The 26,010-nt window shown below is 39.6% G+C and overlaps 1 protein-coding gene across 1 annotated transcript in view; it reads left to right on the forward strand.

Moving 5' to 3' along the window:
• The window catches only part of PELI2 (pellino E3 ubiquitin protein ligase family member 2), a 180,727-nt gene that overhangs the window by 135,425 nt on the left and 19,292 nt on the right, over positions 1–26,010 (forward strand). The window contains exon 3 of the mRNA XM_046009516.1: positions 22,185–22,286. Within this exon, the coding sequence (XP_045865472.1) occupies positions 22,185–22,286 (102 nt within the window). The remainder of the gene's footprint in view (positions 1–22,184; positions 22,287–26,010) is intronic.

Genomic DNA, 26,010 nt, shown 5'->3' on the forward strand with positions numbered 1-26,010 from the left:
CCTTTTTAGAATGGATTTTTCTTTTTTTTAAATTTTAAATGTTTCATTTATTAGACAGTGTACAAGCAGGGGGCGCGGCAGTCAGAGGAAGAAGCAGACTCCACATGAAGCAGGGAGTGCGATGCGAGGGCTCAATCCAAGGACCTGAAATCATGACCTGAGCCAAAGGCAGACACTTAACTGACTGAGCCACCCAGTCACCTCCTCTTTTTTTTTTTTTTTTTAATTTAATTTCAGTTAGCCAAGGTACAGTATGAAAATGATAAATCCAATATCTAAGACACTCAGCTAGCCCCAAAGAGGAGAAACATAAGGAACATCACAGTAAGACACATTGCAATCAAATGACCAAAAGCCAATAATAAAAATAAAGTCTTGAAAGCTCCCAGAGGAAAAATGAGGCAATATGCACAGAAGAACAAAGGATGAAAAAAGTCGTATCTGAAATGCTGCATGACAGAAGACAGTGGACCAACATCTTTAAAGTACCAGAAAGGAGGTATAGAAACAGAACAGGAAGACTTTCAACCCTAGAACTTTGTATTTCAAAAATGAAAATAAAGGGTGCCTGGATGATTCATTTGGTTAAGCGTCCCACTCTTGATTTTGGCTCAGGTCATGAGATCAAGCTCTGCTGAGCCCGGAGCCCACTTGAGATTCTCCCTCTCCCTCTGCTCCTCCTCCCTGCATTCTCTCTCAAATAATAAAGAAATCTTTTTTGAAAAAATGAAATTAAGGACCTATTTCAGAGAAAGCTGGAAATGTCACCACCAAAGTAGCACAACAAGAAATGTTAAAGGTTTTCAAACCGGGGGTGGGGGGAACAGTGCCAGATGGAAATTTGGTTTACACAAAGTACCCTAGACATGGTAAAAATGAGGATAAATAAAAAAGACATTTCTTATCTTTGATTTCTCTAAGATGATTAGTTGGTTAGAGCAAAATGAATACTAATGTTATGGGGCTTATAACGTGACAGTATGAATGTAACATCCAAGCCAGGAGGGAGGAAATTCTAAGATTCTTCCTTTTTTATCCCAAGAATGCAATGTTGGTTCATCATTCAGAAATCAGTGCCATTTACCATTATCTATTGACAAGAATGAAAACCATATGAGCCTTTCAAAAGGGGCACAAACAACATTTAATAAACTAAACACTAATCCATGATGAAATCTCTCATGGAAACTAGGAAAAAAAGGAAAGCCCTAACTCAATAAAGGATATCTATGAAAAACTTAGAGTTAATTATGCTTAATGGTGAAAGACTGCATGCTGTTCTCCCCTAGATGGGACACAGGGAAGAACGTTTGCCCTCACTAGCTCTATTGAACATTGTGATGGAGGCCTTACAGTAGGGCACAGTAAGAAAAAGCAATAATATGCATACAGCTTGGGGGCAGGCAGAGAAGTGAAACTGCTTTTATTCTCAGACCGTAACATGATCCGTGTAGAAAATCCTACAGTGGATACAAGAAAAAAAAATTGTTTAAAACCTCAAACTAATAAATAGATTTAGTGGGCTTATAAGATACAAGACCGATATGTAGAAGTCATGGTTTGTACTAGCATTTAGCAGTTGATAATGGAAAATGTGAGAACAAAACATGAGAAATATATGAAATACTTGGAGATAAAATATATGTAACGCTATACACTGAAAACTGCAAAACCTTGAGATAAACTAGAGAATACTTAAATGGGGAGATACATGTTTGTGAATTGGAAGACTTGAGATGTCAGTTTTCCAAAAATTGGTTTGTAGATTCAACACAGTTCCAATCAAAATCCCAGAATGTTTGGAGGGGCGGAGAGCAAATGAATGTACACCTATAACATGTGAAATAGGGACTATATAGTGGTTTCTGACATGAGTTCCTAAAACCCTTGTAATCTTCTGAGTGGTAGGAGTGTCTGACACAGAGCTTATGAGTCCCCTGGGATGTCCTGGGTCAGAGGAGTGTCTTTTATCCTAATGAGATGACCTCTGGTGGACTCCTGGATGGACGCTGGTACCAGAAAGACCACATCATGATTAGAAGCTTGGAACTTTCAGCTTCCCCCTCCCCATTGTCCAAATAGGGGAGATTGTCTGGAAATTAAGTTGATAATTCATTATAAGCCTACATGATGATGCCTCCATAAAAAAAATACAGGGTTTGGGGGGTTTCTGTGTTGGTGAACACGGCTATATGCCGAGAGGGTGGCATACCCCAAGGGAACAGAAACTCCTGCCTTCAAGACCCCTCCAGACCTCTCCTTATGTACTTCTTCATCTGACTGTTCATTTGAATCCTTTAGAATGTCCTTCGCAATAAATCAGTAATAGGACACTTTTCCTCGGTTCTGTGAGCCGCTGAAGCAAATCATCAAACCCAAGATGGGGGTCATGGAAACCATCAATTTGTAGCCGAGTTGGACAAAAGTTGTGAATAACCAGGGGACCTACTGTTTGTGATTGATGTCTGAAGTGGGAGCAATCTTGTAGGACTGAACCTTTAACCTGTGGGATCTGTTCTAATTCCAGGCAGTTAATGTTAGAATGGTATGGTATGAAAAACTCACACGTTGAATGTGTGACATGTTGTGAGTGTGAACAGAGAAATAATAATAGCTTTTTTTCTGCTCCCCATATGGCCCAGCCATCCTCTCTGAGGTGTTTACCCAGAAGAAGTGAAAACGAACATCCACAGCCTTATTCATGATAGCACAAAACTGGGAATAATGTAAATATCCCTCAATTGATGAATGGATGAGCAAATTATAGTGTAGTCATACAATAGAATACAGCTATAAAAGAAAAAGGAACAGGGGCGCCTGGGTGTCTTAGTCAGTTAAGCGTCTGCTTTCAGCTCAGGTCTTGATCTCAGGGTCCTGGGATCAAGTTCGGCATTGAGCTTCCTACTCAGCAGGGAACCTGCTTCTCTTCTCTGTGTTCTCTCCATCTGTCTCATAAATATACAAATGAATGAATGAACATGTACTTTTAAAAGAAAAAGGAACAAATCATACACATAGCAACAGAGGTAAATCTCAACAGGGGTTGGTAGTTTAGAGAAACTAAATACAGAAAAGACCTAATTCTGTACCAACAGAAAGCAGCTCAGTGGTTGTTGGAAAAGTGGGGAAGGGGATTGGCTCCAAAGTCATGAGGGCACCATTTAGGATGATGGAACCCTTCTAAATCTTGGAGAAATGGCTATATACATGACTATTCATTTGTCAAAGTCCTCAAACTGCACACTTAAAATAGGTGAATTTTAGTAAATGTAAATTATCCTGAAAGCTGCTTCTTAAAGTATACAGAACAGATTTTCATAAACAGATCTGAGGTCTGATGATGCTCATGTGTGTAAAGATGTGTGGAAATAGTATGATGAGTACCTCAAGAAGCTTATGCTGAAGTGATAGAAACAGAATTGTTGGCTCACTCTGCGCTCAGAGTAGGATAAACCCCAAGGGGGGTAAAGGGATTTGGAGCCAGGAGTTTTGAAAAAAATTTAAGGAATGGGAGATGCTTCACCAAGAGAAGGAAATATTGGAGGTGAGGTCCAAACTATGGTCTCTAGATGTTTGAAGGACTCTTGTATGGAAAAGGATTGTTTTGCCTTGTTTTCCTCCTGAATGTTCTGGCTACAGAAAGATAGGTTCTACCTACCACAGAGCTGCTCAGGCTATTCAGTTCAGGAATTTTTTCAGACTGGATGGCATTGGCAAGAAATGGTGTGCTGTCGAGATTCTAGAAACTTCTGAAGAATGTGCTTCAATTTCAACTCGTATTAATACTTTTTAATTGGGTACAGTGATTGCACAAGTGACCTAAATTCACTGGCTTCCCTGATCTCTCCTGCTTAATCCCTCTGCCACAGCTACAGTTTGGATTAATGCTTGCTCTTGTAATTCATTCCGACAAATCCAGCTTCCATGATACCTTCCCTTCCTGGTTCTCCTCGTGCTTCACTTAATGGTCCTTCCTTTCTAATGAGAGAAAGGGGGTTTGATAGGTGACAACTACATCACTTTCAGAGGGATTTGCAAAGCAATGATCTCATAAATTACAAGTGATTGTGAAAGTTCATGTGAGTCTCCTCCCCCCCAGAAAGGGAAATTAGAGAATCGATTCCATTTACTATAGCACCAAGAACCATAAGATATGTGGGAATAAACCTAACCAAAGAGGTAAAGGATATAAATCTGTTTTGAGTTTTTTGGTTACACTTGTGTCCAAGCAGGGTATTGTGTGCACGCAAATGACTCATCGAACTAACTTAACATTTAAATATGTGGCCACAGAGTGCTGACTTCCCAAGTATGGGAAATGAGACTTGTCTTCTCTGGTTCCCTAGAGTTCTACTCTTGAAGTTTCTTTGATAGGTGACATCTTTAGGGCTTCCCATTCAGGGCAGGTTCCATCCACTAGATAGCAACACATTTATTTGTCAAACTTATTTCCATTCTGTCTCTTTCCAAAAACTACTAGAGGCAGGACAGATTTATTTTAAGCAGCAGTCTACAGGCAGAGTCCTGAGGCACATCTGTTCTTTCATGTGTCTGCCGTTAGCTAGTTAGCAAGTATGAGAACACAGCATTGACCCTGGTCATTTTAGCTGCAGTTCTCAGAGTTCCGTTCCACAGCATTGCCGGGGGAATAAACATTGTGTTACCTATTGCACAGAAAGAACTTTTAATCAATAGTAATCATTTTAATGACTTAATAACCAAGTCAGATCTGAAATCCTACCACACTCCATATCCTGCAGTTTTACTTTCCTGTTGACTGATTATGCATAAATGGATTATCTGAAGATTTTTTACATCAGACAGTTTTCACTGAGATGTCCCTTACACCCCTTCTTATCTGTCAACCCTTAGTTTCTCAAGGAATATAAACTAATTTGAAGAAATAGCTGAAGTTGGGGGAGGGATGATAAAGATAATTCTTCTCCATACATAGAATATATTCTTTCAATGGAAAATGGCATTTAAAATCTGTGCTACTTCTTTCCTTTTTGACCAAGTTTGTCAGGTTTTAGTAATGTGCCCAGGGATTCTCTTTGTTCTATAGGGGCTCAGCCTCACCCTAAGGGTATCATCCCAATCTGTCTTTCTTTCTTTCCACTGTCGCATTACGTCCTACTGCTGTTGTCATCACAACCTGATTCTTGTGTTACATAATATCCCCGACTTCTTTGGATGATATTCTCAACAAATACTGCCAGGATGTAAAAGGTTTAGGATAGAATATGCACAGAGCACAGCATTTTTGTGTACAATAACCTTATATCCGTTTTTGGTAGTGACCCATTTCATCTGCGGTTGTTCTGAAGGTCCCTGCACGACTCTAGATGCTTTGATCCCTTTGCCAAAGGGATTCATAGTCTAGTGACGCAAGATTTCTTCACTGATTCCAGACTTCTTTTAAATATACAGCCAACAGACAAATATTGATGAACATACAAGAACTTAAGATACAGAATTTTTAAGAGCCCTTAATAAAGAAATTACCAAAAGACAGGTTTCAGCCAAAACAAGAAGATAAGTGGAGAATCTTTGGCAATGAGACTGTAACATCTTAGCATCCAATACAGTGTGCTTTGTAAGACTAAGACAAAAGAGAGTGATTGCCACAGAATGACAGTGTCATAAATTCTGACAATGTAGAAATAATAAGGAATAGGGGAGAGGAAGAGTCGAAAAGGTGAGAGGTAGTGTATGCATGCTAATATCTTCAGGTTTTATTGCTGGGAGATTAAAAAAATATATCACTTCAAACAAAGCTATAAGTATATTTAATGGTTAAAGAGAAGCAATAAACACTGTAGAATCAAAAATATATGGGAGGATGGTGGAGAGGTAATTCAAATATTCTTCTTTATCATTGCTCTCATTAGAGTTAGTACAACCATGTTTATATAGTTATACATAAAAGTAACCACAAGAAACAGTCAACAAAACAAAAAGGCAACCCGTGGAATGGTAGAAGATATTTGCAAATGACAGTACAGACAAAAGGTTGATATCCAGGATCTATAAAGAACTCCTCAAACTCAACACACACAAAATAGATAATCATATCAAAAAATGGGCAGAAGATATGAACAGACACTTCTCTGAAGAAGACATACAAATGGCTATCAGACACATGAAAAAATGCTCATCATCACTAGCCATCAGGGAGATTCAAATTAAAACCACATTGATATATCACCTTACACCAGTTATAATGGCCAAAATTAGCAAGACAGGAAACAACGTGTGTTGGAGAGGATGTGGGGAAAGGGGAACCCTCTTACACTGTTGGTGGGAATGCAAGTTGGTGCAGCCACTTTGGAGAACAGTGTGGAGATTCCTCAAGAAATTAAAAACAGAGCTTCCCTATGACCCTGCAATTGCACTACTGGGTATTTACCCCAAAAATACAGATGTAGTGAAAAGAAGGGCCATCTGTACCCCAATGTTTATAGCAGCAATGGCCACGGTCGCCAAACTGTGGAAAGAACCAAGATGCCCTTCAACGGACGAATGGATAAGGAAGATGTGGTCCATATACACAATGGAGTATTATGCCTCCATCAGAAAGGAGGAATACCCAACCTTTGTAACAACATGGACGGGACTGGAAGAGATTATGCTGAGTGAAAGAAGTCAAGCAGAGAGAGTCAAGTATCATATGGTTTCACTTATTTGTGGAGCATAACAAAGAACATGGAGAACATGGGGAGATGGAGAGGAGAAGGGAGTTGAGGGAAATTGGAAGGGGAGATGAACCATGAGAGACTATGGACTCTGAAAAACAACCTGAGGGTTTTGAACGGGCGCGGGGGGTGGGAGGTTGGGGGAACCAGGTGGTGGGTAATAGGGAGGGCACGTATTGCATGGAGCACTGGGTGTGGTGCAAAAACAATGAATACTGTTAACGCTGAAAAAAAAAAGTAACCACAAGAATAGAAATATAACCCTTGGAAGCCATCATATAAAATAAAGAACATAAGGCAAAAAGCACAGACCATAATGTTGTGAAAGATTTTTTTAAATGATACTACAGAAGCTGAGAAATTGAAATTTTTAAAAAGTCACTTATAATAGCACTTAAAAATATAAAATCCAGTTGATCCTCATTATTCACAGAACTTAGTAAAATTGATTTGTAACCTCAAAATCCTTATGTCTAGCACTATCCCAGTTATTTGTAGGCATGAACAGCATAATGAAAAATTTGAGTTGCCTGCTGAGGTTGAAAAAGGTTTCAATCTGCTTTTTTATTTCGGCTCTCACATTGTAAACAATTATTTCAAAGACATACATATTAACCAAGGTGTCTTTAAACGGAAATTCCTATAAAACAAGGTTATGTATTGATCGATTGACAAAAATGCAGTGACCAGAGGCTCACAAGAACCTGCATTGTCCTAGGTACTCACTAATTCATTTTTGGAAACAACTTTGTAGAATATAACTATGATGAATAATGAGAATCAACTGTATTAAGGGACAGTTCTAACAAAAGATGGGCAATATTTCTACACCTAAAACTAAAAACACCTTGCTAACAGATGTATCATATCTTTAAATATATGGGGAGATATACCGTATTTGTAGATCAGAAAACTCAATATTGTGTCAGTTCTTCCCCAAATTATTTGTAAATTCGATACAATCCCAATAAAAATTTCACTAGGCTTTTTTTAAAAATAGAAATTGACAAGGAGATTCTAAAATTCATTTGAAAGTGCAGAAACCTAAAAACAAAAATAGTTTTAAAAAAGAAAAAGATTGGAACACTCCTGCTAATAACTTCAAGACTTCTTTTTTAAGCTGTAAGAACTAAGACAGTGTGATATTGATGTAAAGATATGTGAATAGATGAACAGAATAGAGTCCAACTGACCCAGATATATATGTTGATTTTCAACGAAGGTACAGAGGCAATCAGTTGAAAAAAGATAAACTTTTAAACAGATGGTGCTGGGACCATTTGGAGAGCCATATGCAAAAATGTGATTTTTGAACCATACCTTTCACCAGATCAAACGTTAGATCAAAATGGATGCTAGATCTTAATCTAAGACTTCTAAAAGGAAACCTAGGAGAAAAACTTTTCTGTGTGTGATTTTGGATTAGACAAAGATTTCTTAGACTCAAAAGCATGATTTGTAAAAGAACAAATTAATTAGATGTAAATCTTAAGAACTTCTCTTTGGAAGAAACTGTTCAGAGAATGAAAAGATGAGCTACAGAGTGGGGGGAAATATTTGCAAATCATACATCTGGCAAAGGATTTGTATTCAGAATATATACAGTCCTCAAAACTCAATAAGAAAACCTAATTTTTAAAAATTAGTGAAAGAGGGGCGTGGGTGGCTTAGTCATTAAGCATCTGCCTTCAGCTCAGGTCATGATTCCAGGGTCCTGGGATCCACCATGTCAGGCTCCCTGCTCAGCAGGAAGCCTGCTTCTCAACCTCTCCTACTTCCCCTGCTTGTGTGTTCCCTCTTGCTGTGTCTCTATCAAATAAATAAAATCTTAAAAAAATAAAACCAGTGTAAGATTTGAGCACTTTCCAAAGAAGACAGAGATGGCAATTAGCACATGAAAACATTCTCAGTGTCATTAGAGAAATACAATTAAAGCCACAATGAGGTATCACTACAGACTGCTAAGGATGACTAAAATGGAAAGACGACCATACCAAGGGTTGGCATGATGTGGAGCAGCTGGAGCTCCCATGCTGATTGGAATGCAAAATGCTACAATCAATTTCAAAAATGGTTTGGCAGTTTCTGAGATAGTTAAACATATGGGGCGCCCAATTAGTTGAACATCCAACTCATGGTTTCGGCTCGGGTATTGATCTCATGAATGAATCTCAATGATGTTAAATAAAAGAAGCCAGAACCCCCCAAAAGTACATAATTTAATATTCCATTTCTGTAAAATTCTAGAAAATGCAGACTAGTCTATAGTGGCAGAAAACAGTTAATTGGCTGCCTGGGCATGAGGTAGGGGCTGGAAGAGAAGATTGAATTAGAGAGGAGCATGGTGCAACAACTTCTGTGGTTTATGGAAATGTACGTTATTTTGATTATGATGGTTTTATAGGTATATAAGCATGTCCAGACTTATTAAATTATACTTTTAAGTAGATGCAATTTATTGTGTCTCAATTATATCTCTAAAGCTGTTTTTAGTAAAACTAGTAGCAATACAAGCAGAAAATATAGCATGTATCCTGTGCTTATCAGTAAACATAAATGTTCTAAAGCTACATATTAAAAGAATTGGCTCACATGGAAACAAATACAATTACAGGCTGTGTATAAGGTATAAACTAAACAAAGTGGTTTAGAATGAGGGTAAAATTACAGAGAAGAACATACAGATGAAATGCAAAGAAACCAGAACTTACAATCTTATGGAATGAATTAATGGTTAAAGTATTAAGTCAAAGAAGGGTTCTGTATGATGAAAAGGGGGTGCAACCCAATGATAGCCTAAGAGTTATTATATATCAAATAACATCATTTCCTTAAAATATACAAGCAGTGCATGGAAGAAGAAACAAATTTTGTGTGATATGTGTATAATGTGACCTTTATACATAAAACAGAAACTGTCTTCTTTATAAACACTGACTATTCAGACAAGTTGTTTAAGTAATATTTTTATGTTTTTTATTTATTTTTTTAAGGATTTTATTTGATAGAGAGCACAAGCAGGCAGAGGCAGAGGGTAGGCTTCCCACGTAGCAGGGAACCCAATGCAGGGCTCAATCCCAGAACCCTGGGATCATGACCTGAGCTGAAGGCAGACGCTTAACAAACTGAAGCATCCAGGTGCCCCTAAGTAATATTTTTAAAACTTAAAAAGTTAAATCATAAGGAAAAATAGAAAATTCTTTGCCTTATCTTTAAAGTGAGGGAAGCCTTGCTGATTATGAGGTAAACTCTAGGAACCATAAAAACAAATTTGAAAAGTTTCACAGTATAAACTTGTTAAAAAAAAATCTGCATGGCAAAAAGAAATTTTTTTTTATGTAAAGTAAAACTCAAATGAGTAGGGAAATTTGGAATTCATATAGGAATTCATGGAGGTAATCTCTAATATATAAAGAGTGCCTACAAATCAATAAGAAAAAGACTAATATTCTATAAGAGTAAGGGCAAAGGATGTAAACGTTTCATAGTAAGGAAAAGGAATGATCTTTAAGCATTTTAAAACATATTTAGCTTCATTTATAACAGTAGAAATGCTTAGTAAAAGCACAATGACATCATTTTTCACACATCCAACTATGGAGACTCTAACAATAAATCCCTATGTTGGTGAGGGTGGGGAGAACACATTTCCTATCTGGTAAGAATTTAAATTGGCTTAGCTTTTATGAAAAATAATTTGACAATAACTTTGAATATGTATATGCCATGTAATCTAGTAACTTTATTTCTATTTATCCTATAGATCTATCTCCCTATATGCAGACTGAATACATGGATATTTATTATAGCATCACTTGTAAAATAGAGAAAAAATAATTTATTAAATTTATTAGAAAAGTCAGGCTACATCTATACATCAAAAAGGATGAGACAGCCCTAGTAGCTAGGCACTGTGTATAGTATGCTGTCATTTTTTTAATACATCTACTATGTTAGTATAGGCATAGATTTTCCCTGGAAGGATACACAGGGAATTAGTCATAGCACTTCTCCCTATGCTTAAGGACTGGAATTGGAAGGAGCATACTAATTCACTGGTAACATTTGGTACTTTGTGCCCATATTACCTAATGAAAAGTATTCTTTGCCTTACAAATCAATCGAGAACCTGGAGGACCCTATCCATTAAATTATCCAGTAGAGATTATGAATGTTTTAGTAATAAAAATAGCTGACTATAATAATTATTACATGTTGGACACTGTGCTCTGGGTCCTTTACAAACATCTGAGTTTTTCCAACAACTCTTGAAGGTAGTTGCCGTACTTAACAGGTGAAGAAATAGATTCAGAATATGGCCTTTAAGGGCACGCAGATAATAAGGGCCCTCTCAAGAAGTTCAGTTGAATTAAAAAAAAAAAAAAAGTTCAGTTGAATTAGGATTGAGAAGTAACATCCAATCACACATCCAAGCTTCTCCTCAAAGCATTTCTGGATGGCTTGTGTGTGTGCTGGTAGGTACATGTGTCAGGTCCATGGGTGTTTTCTTATACTTCCAAGAAAAGACAGCCGTCATCTTACTCAAAATTATGTGGATTAGGATTGGAGCTTGTGTGATTCCAGCAGGCTGCCCATCTTGGAAATACCAGCTGCCAAGATAAATGTTGTCTTTTGAGAGTAAATATTTTCACGTTTCTCTGTAGCTATGGTGTGGCCTTGTTGGATGGTTTTATTCCATAAAGAAAAGGAGGTTCTTCAGCAGAGAGATGAATGTTAAATCTAGGCCAAGCCTTAAAAATAAAAATTGAATTAAAATGAGGGGAAATTTTTGAAATGTTACCCCTCCCCCTTTTAACCTAACATTTTTTTAAATGAGGACTTTCGCTTCTATCACTATAAATAATCGATAAGGCTTTGTATTTTGAGCAAGGGTAAATTTCAGCCTTTTTATTCTTTGTCAACCCAAGGGATCTTTTTGACAGTTGATAAACTGGCCTATATGTTAAAGTAATTATATGGTACATCTTTGGGTATCTTAATATAGTCTCTTCATACCAGATTGAGTTTATAGCATCTGGAAGTTTGCCTGCTCCTGGCAACAAATTAGGGCTTGCATTTACTACCGACTCACTGTAACACTTGGTTTGTGGTGGATTCCTGTATAGTTTTTATCCAGTGCTCTTTAGAAACAAGATACACCTTGGAATTTTTTCCAGTTTTATTGAGATATAATTGTCATACAGCATTGTATAAATTTAAGGGATACAGCCTAATGATTTGACTAACGTGTTGTGGAAGAATATAGGAGTGAAGGTATACCTTGTTTTACCCAGTAAATGCATTATTTAAAAGGACGCATGTAAATGGATTACTGAACAATGAATCTTTTTCAGCTTAGTCATTTTCAAGGTGCTTTGTTTTTCCTTGTAATTCATATTTATTCAGGTTCATTCTTTCAGTTAGCTTTGTTTCCCATGGCAGGTAGCTCCCTGTGTCTGCAAATACTTGTTCAGATAAGTAAACATTCGTTGCAACAGACAGATTGACATGCACCCTCCTTTAGAGCCTTGTCCACCGACTGACTAAATCTCTCTCCATAAAGCTTACCAGCTCCTGTTCTTACATGAGACTGCAGTTAGGCATTGCTGTCTGTCTGAAGGTGTCTCGCCGTAAGAAATCCCACCTTTGGTTTAATTCTCGCAGGAATATCTTCATTTCTTCCCATGCTCCTTCTTGTCTGCATCTAGAACCATAAACTGTTCAAAAGCGAAAGCACTGGGTTTTTTGAAGAATGACTTTTTTGGAAGTCAGTTTCTCCAAGTGTGACCCCCACTCTTCTCCAGGTTACCATGGATTGGGCAGTCCTTGCTGAGGGGTGGACTCTGGGTACCAGCGGTTCTGACATCGGCTGTTGAGACCGAGCAAGCTCCAGAGCATTGCCTTGCCCTTGTGGGACCACATCCTTCCTGTATCCTCTCCTGCTCTGTGGGGGCTGCTCCTCAATCCGTGTGGAAAGCCATCTGCAGAGTCTGCAGTGAAGTGCGCGCTCTGAAAGTCACCCTAGGAAATAGGCTGTGCGGCCCAGCCACCACCTCCTGGGTGGGAACACTGCACTTCAGTGTTCCCAAAAGAGAAGTGATAAGACAACTAATAAAAGAAGAGGTTGCATATTTGGCAGCTTAGTAGGTTCTGAAGGTACCTGTTAACATGAGATCATTGATGCAGACTAGAATCTGACCTTTCACTTGCTCCGTACTCTGTGATAAGATGTAACTAAAGCAGTGACCTTGCTGAGAGAGCAGTGACCTTCCTGGACACAGGACCAACGCTTGTAAGATGACACAGCTGAGGCCCAGAGCCCTTAAATATCTTGTCCAGGTGGCACGTGGGAATTCGTCTTGACCTGGACTGTTAAGCTTGCAGGATACTGCCTGAACAAAGGCTGATTTGAAAAGAGAGGAGTTCCTGCCTTTGAGGAGCTTTTCATCCGATATAAATGATAGAATTCCTTTGGGACACATCTCCCCCAAGGCATGTGAGTGTGTTGTTTGTTTTTTTTTTTTAAGATTTTTATTTTATTTATTTGACAGAGAGAGAGATCACAAGTAGGCAGAGAGGCAGGCAGAGAGAGAGGAGGAAGCAGGCTCCCCGCGGAGAAGAGAGCCCGATGCGGGGCTTGATCCCAGGACCCTGAGATCATGACCCGAGCCGAAGGCAGCGGCTTAATCCACTGAGCCACCCAGGCGCCCCATGTGAGTGTGTTCTTGCCCGCCTCTTCAGCGGCAGTCCTTGGCGGTTCATATTTTCTGAGCTCTGAGGTCCTCTCTTGTGACTTGTCCCATTGACCACATTCAACTTCCTTGTAATTAGGAGTGACTCCAAATTAGAAACAGGTTCTCCTCCAGGGTTTGTATCTTCTCTGCCATCTGTGTCTGCTGGATTGAGGTCATGGACCATGACCCCCCAGCCCATGTGCAGCCTGTGCATGTGGTAAGTTCTCTGCCAGGGTTCATCACCTAGCTCAGTGAGCCGATCCTAGGCGGGCATAGGAGTGGCCCAGTGCCAGGTTCAGAGCCATCGCCTCTAACAAACAGGCTTCTCTTTTCTATTTATTTATTCAGCGAACCACTGTTGATTTTGATGAAATCCAAGTTAGCACCTTGGCGACTTTCTAATCGTACCCATGGTTCAGGCACTTGTTTGAAATATGGCTCTTTGAAAAGATGGAATATTTTAAAGAGTGTGTTCATGCAAAATAAATTATGAATTCCTTTAGCCACCTCTTCTCTTTAGAAATAGCACTCATACATATTTTATACATAAATTGACAAGGATGGCAGAGGCCTCATCTTCCCTGTAGCAATTTGAGCCAGACTGATGGAGGATTTATTGCTTAATTATACTTGTCAGCCTGACATAAAAGTCATTAGTTCTGGAAAAACATGTTTGTCATACCGGGATTATCTCTAATTAATACAGTCAATATCGAACATATATTTAAAGCCAAACAGAATCGTAATCTCCGAAGCATATGTTCTGGAAGACAGTGAACTGACGGTAAACCCCCTCGGGTGGTGAAGCGGTGCTCTAAGAACAGGTTTGCATTTGAGAAGAGGAAATGTCATGTTGTGCTTCATTCCCTCGGCTTTGAATACGGTGAAATCCGTGCTCCTGGCGCTGACACCCACTGCTGATGAATGATTAAGGTAACTAAAGAGGTCACGGAATGTGACTGTTGTTGGTGAGTGACAGTATTCAAACCTGGGGTCCAGCGTGTGGTTTTTCCCAGCATCAGAATCCACTGACCAAGTTGATCACTGCAGTGCCCACACTTTTCCTAAATCGCACATGAACTTGGAAGTCAGCAAGATAAGCGAGGCAGTCCAATGAGGCAACCACCTAGCGGGAATGGCTGCTTCTGCCCGACGTCCAGGGGTGTGCTGGTTTATCGATGGTCATTGCTGTGAGGTGATGCAGTGCTGGTGACCTCCCAGGGCAGCGGTCATGTGCTCTGCCATACTGGCCCACCATCCTCGTGGACACGCTGCTCTGGATGGCAAAATCATTCCGCTTTTTCCAAGCCGCTGCACAGTTCACAGCAAACTCATTCATAGGCTCCCACGTGGGTCTGTCTCTGCCATAAACATAAATATTGGAAGTTGGCTTGGGCAGAAAAGGTTCAGTTCATTGGTGCTGTGCAGCCCTACCCCAAAACGGTTTCCGTTATTTTTTTCCGTGCCAATTAAGATGTTCGCAGCAATCCACCCTGTCCTAGAATACTTGTGATCAGTAACTAGAACGGCTGTGAGAGGCCAGGGTTGTTATTTATCCGTTTTATCAGGTCTTCTGTGCAGTAGTCCTTTTAGATGGCTCTTTATTTAAATCATAGGACAGACTGAAATATTAACTGACAAATTAGAGCTAACAGTTAAAGTGGCACAAAATAGACTTGCTGTAAACATCCGGAATAATTGGCCAGGGAGCATGTACTTTACTTTGCCTCAGTAAAGAATGCTGAGTTGTGGACATCATTTGGAAGGCTGTTGGAAACACAGGCTTATAGGTTTCTTGGTGGAACCCAGAAGACAAAGGCATTACTGGCTTCCCAAGCAGGGTGTGCAGGACGTTTCCTAGGACTGTTCCCATTGGATGGGTTGTTAGGTCACTTCCGACTTCTTCCCGAGTTGTTTTATTGGAAACTGAAGGAGTGGGTGCTGTGAACAGCCTCACAGAATACCACCACCTCTGGATACGTGATGCAAAGCTCTTCAGAGCAGCTCTGAAATGGTGAGATTTATTTGGAAAAGGTTCCTTCAGTGTAAGCCACACCAAGTTTCTGGCCCCCTCTTTGGAGAGGCAGACACAACACTAATTACATCTACTCATGGAGGAGACTCGGCAGGGTGCTGCTGTTTCCAAAACCATGGTCATTTGATTTAGTCAGACTCTGTGTGGTTCCAGAATAGGGACTGCTGTCCTGTCATCGTTGGCATCCAGGATGTCTAGACAAGGGAGATAATTAAACTCTTGAGTCATTTGGTTCTAAGATACATCAATAGAAAAATTAGATGTGGGTTTGAAGAGGAATAATTTTGTTTCATTTCATCTGAAACTCAGATTCACACACTTACACAAACGCGGTATTCCCTTAAGTGAGGTCGACTCTAGTAAGACATGCCCGCATTGGTGTGCATGATAGTCAAAGTTTGGGTTCCTAGTATCTAACGTAACTAGTTATTTTTCTCTCCTACATTTCTAGCATCCCTTCCATTCCTGATGCGAACGCATAAGGACTGAAATTACCCACGTGACGAGCTTGGTAGCTTTGCCTCCTCTGAGAATGCTTTGAATGCCTTACAGATTCCTTTTATGTATTAACCCATAAATATTAATTTTAAATAGTAATATGAGACTTTATTTGCATCTCCTCCCACAACTGAAGATTATCACAGTCCATATTCCACACATCACATATTTGCTCAAGCCACAGACAGCCGCCTCTTAGCCTGCATTCAGGAGCACATGAAAGTGCCACGAGAAACTTAAGCGCTGCTCTTTGTGGAGGCTCTTGGCCACCTGCTCTGGTCACACAGCTAATCCCACACCCTTAGGCAGCGGTGAAGGGAATACGCAGATAACCATAATGTCTTAAGTGATAAGTAACGTAAGAGAAAAAATGCTCGGACACCAAGAGGCCTTGAAAATTGACTGGTCCAGTTGTCTTTCCTTGTGTGGTAGACTTAGTAGCTTAGCTAAAACTACTTGATTTTGTTCATGATTTTATGAGTCTGGAATTTGGGATGGGCATGCAAGGGTCATTTGTCTCTGGTCCACATGGTGAATTTTGGGGCATTTGGTACCAGAGAATCCATGCCCACAGTGGCTTCTTCACTCCTCTGTCTGGGGTCTTGGTGCTCTGGGGCCTCCCTCTCCCCACATGGCATTTTGGGTTGCAGGGCCTCTCCTGGTAGTTAAGTTTCTTCTGTGGGGACTCGGGACTCTAAAAGCGAGTGTTCCAGGGTACTAAAGAGAAGCTGTAAGGCTACTTCTGACCCAGCCTTGGAAGTAGTCCCATATGTCACTTCTTGTGCATTCTGTTGGTCAAGCAAGTTCCTAAAAGCAACCCAGATTCAATAAAGACAGATTAGATGATGCCTAGTCCTCTCCAGAACAGAAAGCTCTAGCCTGTTAGAAGAGCTGGTCGTAAAACTCCTTTGGGGAATAAGTCAGTTTTGCCCAATAACTGTTTGTATTTGAGGAGAAAGCCTGAAATGTAACACATTGTTTGTTCTGCTTGTATTTGATTTTTGTCTCAATGCTGTAAAACCAGTGCTCCTGGCTTTAATCCTGGTGATAATGCCAACTGTGTATGGACAACAGTGACAAGTGAGGGTTGTTGTAAGTAGGGGGGGCTGGGAATATGATGGTGCCGCTGACTGAGAGGGGAAACCCAGGAAGAGAAAAAATTAGGGCCAAAGAGTAGAGTGATGCTTTGGACCACAAGTAAGCAAATGCCCTACCTAAAGCAGCCTTAAAAACCCTTATTTTTCTCTCAGAAGTTGTCTGGAGCAGGTAGTTCCAGGTAGTTCCATCTGGGGAGCAGGTAGTTGCAGATGTTGTTCAACTCACAGATGTCAGGGCTTGGCCCACCTCTTTGAGAGGCTCTGGACCTTCCTTTCACGGTGCTAGATGGCCCCCTCCACTCCAAACCTCACAGTACTGTTGTAGTAACAGAGAAAGGAAAGAATCTCTCCTGACAGCTCCCATCCCAAAGAGCCCACACCAGATTTCTCCTAAGTCTCACTGGTCAGTGTTGGCTCAGATCTCCATGTGCTAGCCACAGAGCCTGGGAGAGCTGGTATGGGCACTTTCAGGCTTGTTCACAGGAAGCCAGCTCAGCTAGTTGGGAGAAAGGCATTAGGCAGGTAACCGACGATGTCTGTCACAGTGATGAATTCCATTTTCTCTCCCTACACAGTTGATAAAGGCTCACTTGACAGCCTTATAGAGCTTGAATTAGGTAGGCTCAATCATAACTGTAATAAATTAGTATTTTCTAGAAGCCAGTTAGTTTCTCAGTGGACTTTTCCCTTCTGCTCTGTGATTGAGAGCTGATCCCACTGCTTCATAACAAATAAAAGATTTGATTGTTTTCCTCTTTTACTATGTGAATGAAGCCTCTGTGGCTGCCATAAAGACATGTATCCATCCTATCAGACGTCTGCAGGATTGCCTTTCCGGTATCATTACATATTTGATAGCTCCATATGTGCTCTTAGATAGTACCTGCTGCCTTCTAGGAGCCAGCAAATTCTATAGATGTTATGAGCCATGTTTGTTTTAGAGTCGGGAGCTCAGAAAACTCCCTGACATTTCATCTGCTTTGGACCAGGACCACCAATGCTTGCTCCTCTGAGAGGCAGAGGCGGGCTGAGCGGAACAGAGCCTGTGACAATAAAGCTAAGAAAGAAAGAAACTGTCTTGGCTCAGAAGGGGCCGAGCTCGGGCAACTGGGATTGCAAGGTGTTGCAGTGTATATACTTGTATGTTACATCGAGAATATCTGCAAAGATTGACTTCCTAAACTGGATAAAGCTGGAATCCTCTTATTCTGTGGATCTCTAATTGTAATTGTCTAATCTGTAATTTCCCAACTGTGGTATTTTTCACCCGATAAAAATCACATGCCATAAATTTAAGCCGAGGTGTCACAGCGGGCACCTTGGTGAATAAGAAGTGGGGGGAGGGGAGAGACCTGAAGAAAGAAGCTCTAAATTTCACCTTCTGTCTGTAGCAGTTCATTCAGTCCTCTGACATAAGCTGATTGTCTTCCGCACCGCAGTGCTGGGATGGAAAACAGATAAAGTTACTCCCAGCGCAGAGAGAGAGTCAGCATCCCGCCCCCCCCCCCACCCCAATAGTAGAAAAGCACCGAGGGGAGAGCAGCAGGATCCACTAAGCAAGCTAGTTGGGCTGGTTTTCCTTACAATTGTAAAGTACCTAGTTTCCAAGTTTGAGTTGGTGTAATAAAGATTACATTATGTTACAGTAATTGTGTTTGAGCTATATTAACAGTGAGTGCCAGGAGGAGGCCTTACCTGCCTTTCTGTATGATATTTCAGAAATAGGTTTCAAAGCAATTTGTTACCTTGGGGAAATTCGTATTTCCAAAATACCTGCAATGATTGATGCAAGTCAGTGAATCTGTAATTTACTAGACGCTGAGTTTCCAAAAGTCCTATTTTAAATGTTAGAAGTATTGTTGAAAAATTGGTACTTCTAACAAGAGAAGAGGATAATAATGCATTAGATACTTGCCAGAAAGAAAGCAAAAATGGACTTCAAGCTTCAACTCTATTCTGATACCCCCCCGCCCCCCGCCACCACCGCCACTAACGGAATCTGGCCCCACTCTTGGCTTCAGTATGGACACAAGATCATTCTGAGCCCAATTTGTGTCATCAAGGGCAGTCTGCATCTCTCCGTTTGTTTCTGAGGATGCCGTCGGTACCCTCAGGGGGCCTGGTGCGGACTGCCACCTTTTGCTCCAAATCCCAGTCCTGGCTTACCTCCCAGTCTTCTGAGGGCCAGCTATGCTTCTCCTCCCTGTGGGTGCAGCCTGACACGCCGCCAGCACTCAGGACTCTGTCCAGGCAGGCCTGCCCTCCTGGCTTCAACAGAGGGAAATCACTGCGAGAACTGGAAGCAACGGAGAGGTGGCTGTCAGTCCAATTCTGAAGTTCCTCAGCCATCTCTGCCCCCAGGGGAGTCTGTTACCTGCTGGTCCAGAGCCAGTCACCTCTTTCTGGTACTCATTTCTCCCGCAGCATCTCTTTTCCCCCACTTCTCCATCTTCCCTACATCCAGAAGCTTCTGAACATAGCCTGCCTATGATATTTTCTTAATTAAAAAGTCTCAGAAAAAGCATTTCCCTAACCCAAGAGCGTTCACCTTTCCTAACCCTGGTCATTCACATTGAGCCACATAAAAGGCAGGCAGAAGACTGAAGTTGTTCATTTTAAGTGGGCTCACCATTCAAGGTGTCCTGGATCAGGCATTCAAGACTTCGGAGTCCCTGTGCTTTCTTCCTGTTGGGGTTGGCCAGACAGGGGTCGGCCTGGGTTGTGTGCTCCCCTGTACATGAATAGTTCTGGGGTAGGGCTTCCCTATCGGTAGGCTCTTCCGTGTGATATGCGGGCTTATATTAACCTGGGTCACAAGAGTAGTTGGAGTAGAATCTGTCAAAAGGATTGGGCCCACCAACAACATAGGGCCTGTAGAATGGCTATTTCCGGCCTTTCTGGGAGGGGGATGGAAGTATCTGTGAGTTCCCATGCCCAGGACTGTGCGGGGTTATGGGGTGAGCACAACGCATCCTCCCCAGGCATTAGCTTCCCAGCAGGTTTGGAAATGTTAAAACCAGTCATCACATTATGAAAGGGAATATAAAAATTTACAATAATTTTCAAGTAAAATGTTGTAAGAGGAGAAACTTCACTATAGAGTGCTTTCCCAGATGTCTCCAAGGTTCAGGTGACTTTCTTCCAGTTTAAGGCTACTTTGATGCAAGTTTGAGAAACACTATACTTAAGAAGGTACGATCATACAAAAATGTATGGCATTTTAAACGGAGTTGTTATAGCACTTGTGAACTCCTGATTTTGCTGGTATTTCTTATTTAATGCAAAGTGTATGCCATAAAACTTTTGTTTCAAGTTGAGATATTTGTAAATTGAATACTTTTAAATGCAACAGGTTCTTTTTTTTTTTTTTTAAAGATTTTATTTCTTTATTTGAGAGAGGAGGAAGCAGGGTCCCTGCCGAGCAGGGTCCTGGGATCATGACTTGAGCCAAAGGCAGAGACTTTAACCCACTGAGCCACCCAGATGCCCCCAACAGGCACTTTTTTAAGGAAACCTAAAATTAGTTTATAAATGATCACCCCTGATTGTTAGATTTAGAAGTTTGAGTTTAATAAAATTATTTTTTTAAGTTTATTTATTTCACCTAGCTATAATATAAACATCCATTTATCTTGAAAATAGCTATTAGTTTGGCTTTCAAAAAATTTCACTTATATCAAGGCCATTAGATTTATCTGACTCAGACCAATGAAAATTTAAGACTATTTTTGTTACTGGAGTTGAGTAGTCTAAGAAGTCTTTTTTAGATTTCTGGCCATATTAAATATTTAAAGTATTTCCAGTACTTGTATTGTCTTAATGGAGCACGTAAAACAAAACAGTTCAGTCACGAAGCTCCTCAGGCCATATGATTAAATAACCATGAGATTAACCAGGCTAACTTCAAAGTTGATTTGGAATGTTGTACTACTTTTCGCTTTAAGCAATTATGTTAGTCAAATATAAATGTTCAGAGTACAATTTCATTAACATGCTTTATATGTCCAGCTACTTCCAAATGCTTTCTTGGTCCTCATACAGTGTCATTATTCAATAAATGTTTAATAGAAAGGCTCATTAAAATTTTATTTATTATACTTAATGTAAAAGCATAGAAATGAAGATAAATTAGGTTGAAGTGGAATGGATAAAATGTAATTGAAATAATTTGGATTACAATTTAAATAAACTTCTTCATTAATTTCAAAGTATTAAAAGTGTGTGCCCACAGCTGACGATGTGTTCAAATATATCATTATGGAGAAAATAAGAATATTATCTTACTGGTTTTTAGGTTCTTTGAAAAAGGCTATTAGTTTGAGTGTAAAAATAGAAAAGATAAAATTAACTTAGCTTCCTTATTTATTAACTTAGTAAATGTCTGGGTTAAGCAACTACTTATGTACGCTCCTTTTTCCATCTTACGTAAATCTTGTATGATTATCACTGGCTAGAATAATGTATAGAAATCCTTACAGAACACTTTTATTTTTTCAATGACTTTTTTTTTTTGCTAGATTTCAATCTCTATTGCGTGGGGAAAATATAACAAAATGTCATTGACTTAACTAACTGCTGTAGTGTTGAAATAAATTTTAAATTTTTAAATAAACACGATTAATCTAAAAATTCAATCAGTGAGTTAAGGCAATATGGAGAAACTGTATGTTTTTCCAGAAATATGATTAAATCAAATCTTGCAAACTAGTAAATTAACTTTGATTTGACTTAAATATTGCTCATACTAAAAGTGTTGAGTAAAATCAGAGTTGTGACTGTTAGCTTCTCTATAATTCAGGGCACAGCACAGGGATAGGTTCTGATTTTTTTTTTAAGATTTTATTTATTTATTTAGAGAAAAAGAGGGTGAGCAGGGGAGGGGCAGAAGGAGAAGAAGAGAGAATCCTTACGACCCCAAGATCATGACCTGAGCCGGAAATCAAGAGTCTGACACTTGACTGAGCCACCCAGGCACCCCAGGGACAGGCTCTGATTTAAAAAAAAAAAAGTTGGCTTGTACTAGTTTTGCCGGAAGAGTGATATTTGTTAACTACGAACAGAATTGCGGTTAAGTGGCTGAAATGAGATTTTATTGAATTTTTGTATGTGTTTATTTCATTATTAGGCTATCAGCAGCAAAGGTCAACACAGTATATCGTACACTCTGTCAAGGAATCAGACTGTGGTGGTGGAGTACACGCATGATAAGGATACAGATATGTTTCAGGTAACATCTTTATTTTTCTTTTGGATGCGGTGTCATTAACATGACGTCAATTTCAGGGGTATCATGTAAATGTTCCATACTTGTGCCTATAGCAAAGTAATCACCACAGAAGGCCGGTTAACAGTTGCCACCAAAGGGAGTTCGACAGCTTTTCTCCAGGGATGAGAACTTTTAAGAGCCATGTTCCTAGCTCCTTTAACCTACGCGGTGCGTAGTAAATACTACTTTACCATAGGTGCCCTACTGTCCGTGACGTTCCCACAACACACTTTTCTTTTCCTCATGGAAATTCTTGCACCCTCTCCTTCAGTTCCGCATTTCGATAGGTCATCAGAACTAGCACAGTAGTGTTTGGTGATGTACAAGGAGAAAGCGGAGAGCATAATATAAAATCTAATTCCTATGAGGCTTTTGGAAGACTGAGGGGGAAAAAAAACTTGATTCTAAAACTGCAGACAGAAATGATAAAAGGTACATTCTTAGGTCTCACTGCAGTAAAAGTACCCATTAATAACAGTAATAAAAATTTTAAAAACCAACCACTTTGAAAAGCCAACATGTTTAAAAACCTCCTAAATAACACTTGAATCAGAAATGCAGACATCGGTACTGCAATTATTAGGTCTTTTAAAAAATTACTGTGGGAACATTATGTAGCAAAACTCATGAGATGTGACTGACAGCATACTCAGAAGAAAATGTAAAAAAAATCTGAAGTGCTTCCATTATAGAAGGAAGGAGGGAACAAGGAACTAAACATTGGTCTCCAAGAATTCTCTAAAAAATGATAGTAAGAAAAAACAGAATAGGCTCATGCCTAGCTTTAATGGTATATAATAAAAAGTCCAGAAATACATCAAAAGAAAACAGAAGGAAATAATAATAGAAAAAAATTCATCAGTTTAAAAAGAAGAGAATTAATAATATATCTAAGATTTGGTATGTTAAAACTAGAGAAAATTAAAATTAAGGCTAATGAGGAAAAAAGCAAACTCAAATGGGGAACCGTGAGGCTTTGCATTTCTATATGGAATGTTAAATTATTAAATGAATGATATTGAAACAGGTGTCAGAACAGTATTCCAGATAATAGCAAAAAGGGGAAATAAGGAACCCTGAAAAATAAGAAAATATCCTCAACCTGGCTTATAAAAAGAGAAATGTGAATTCAGATCACACAGAGATCTTAATTTCCACTTCTTAGATAGGGAAAAATCTGCACCATTTTGTCAGAAATGTGAGGAAACCCTCTCCTAGTCCTTTAAACTGTATGACTTCAGTGGGGCGGTGAGTTGGAAATGCTTGTGGAAAATGTAAAATGCTTACACTCTTTGACTCAGCTCTTATCTTTCTAAAATTCTTCTCTTTCTAGAGATTGACCCCATAGTTACCCCTACATATGTGCAGAATGACATTTTTACCAAGTCATTGCTCAAAGCAAGGTTTAATAGCAAAAGATTACTAATTGAATTTAAATAAAAAATAATAATACTAGCATAAGATCATAAGCAACATAAATGTCGTTCTGTGGGGGCCCCACTCGGTAATTTCAGGTACAGCCATATAGTGGAAGGAGGCCTCCAAGTCTGTAAAACAGAACAAGAAAAAGCTTCATGTATGGACATGGGAAGAGCTCCATTTTAATGAGTCTTTATTATTTTATTTTATTTTATGTATTTAATGAGTTAAATATTAATGTTATTATATTGAGCCATTGATAATATATTCAATTAAGATTACTTAATCTTCAATGTTAATAAATTTAAGTTATTAAATATATTAAATATTAATAGTATATTAATTATTAAATATTAACATAGTTAAATGATTTGAATAATGCGTGTATGCATTAAAAAGCTCCAAGAGGATGAATAAGACATTATTATTAAACCAGTTGCCTTTGTGGGGAGGAGGATCAGGCAGGTGGTACACAGGGAGGTATTTCACACATGATTTTTGAACCATGTGAATGTGTTAGTTTTTTCTTTTTTTTTTTAAGATTTTATTTGTTTATTTGACAGAGAGAGAGATCACAAGTAGGCAGAGAGGCAGGCAGAGAGAGAGGAGGAAGCAGGCTCCCCTCTGAACAGAGAGCCCAGTTTGGGGCTCGATCCCAGGACCCTGAGATCAGGACCTGAGCCGAAAGCAGAGGTTTAACCCACTGAGCCACCCAGGCATCCCTGTGTTAGCTATTTTTAAAAACCCTAAATGGGCACCTGGGTGGCTCAGTGGGTTAAACAGCTGCCTTTGGCTCAGGTCATGATCAGGTCCTGGGGTCAGGACCTGCGTCAGGCTCCCCGCTCAGCGAGGAACCTGCTTCTCTCTCTCTTCTCTGCCCCTCTCCCATGTGCACACGCACTCTCTCTCTGTCTCTCAAATAAATAAATAAAATCTTCTTTAAAAAATTAAAAAAACAAATAGTAAATTTAAACAGTCCTAGACTCATAGTCACAGATGTAGACACAATTATTTAAGTGCCTCAAAAGTAAAATTTATCCTATTTAGACAAAATATTAACAGTGGTTTTACTCCTCATGCAATTCCATTTTATAATATTCTAAATATTTTTTCTTTTCATTCTACCAGAGAAAATCCCTTCCTAAATACGTATATGCATACGCTTCCCTGCTGATAATTTTACGGGACTTCAAAATAATTTTTAATAACTTTCCAAAATTATTAATCAGTTTTCTTGACACACGTTTTACCCTGGAGAGCAGAGTCTCAACACTGAAAAAAGCACATCAAGAACATTTTTACAGTTGTCGTGATACATTTTTTTACCACTTTAAAATCAACACGTCACTGCGGAGGCTCCCGCAATTTCATCACTGTTCTGGGGTGACTTGTTGTGACAGAGATCGTGTACTCCTCACTGTGGTACACATTCCACTCCCATGGCTCACTTTCTTCCTTCTCATCTCTGCAAGTGCAGAATGAATGAAAGATTCATGAGAATCTTAACATGAGATCTATCCTCTTGACAAATTGAACACACAATGAGGTATTTGTACCGTAGGCACAGCACTAGACAGCGCGTCTTTGGAACTTCTTCGTCTTGTGGAACTGAAACTTTGGACCTGTTGAACAATGGTTCCCACTTCCCTCCACCCCCCAGCCCCTGGCAACCGCCATGCTCAGTTTCCATTTGACTGCTTTAGGTACCTCCTGTAATTGGAATCCTGCAGCACTGTAGTGTCCTCTGGGTTCGTCCATGCTGTTGCTTGTGGCAGGATTTCCTTGTTTTGAAGGCTGAATAATATCCTACTGAATGTTTCTACCACATTTTCTTTATCCACTCACCCGCTGGTGGACATTTAGGTTGTTCCTATACCTTGGCTATTATAAATAACACTATAGTGAACGTGGGGAGCAGAGCTCTCTTTGAGAGCCTGATTTCAGTGTTTACTTTGATAAATACCCAGGAACAGGATTGCTGAATCACATGGCAGTTTGATTTTTAATTTTTTAAGGAACCTCCATACTGTTATAAACTTCTAAATGCCTTTTTGCACACTTCCCATTTCCTCATATAGAAGATTATGTGAAAGGCTCAATATTTAATAAAAGGAATTTTTTACCACTTCACCAAAAGCATACTTCAGTGAAACTGGCATTATTTTTAACTGCAAGTGCGTGCCAATAAAGAATACAGAGGCCATTAATACAGTTTGGTGCCACTGGTTTGATTCCCATGAAAGCACTTGATCGCCTTAGTGCCATT

The sequence above is a fragment of the Meles meles genome, chromosome 6 (assembly GCF_922984935.1).
Source record: "Meles meles chromosome 6, mMelMel3.1 paternal haplotype, whole genome shotgun sequence".
NCBI lineage: Eukaryota > Metazoa > Chordata > Mammalia > Carnivora > Mustelidae > Meles > Meles meles.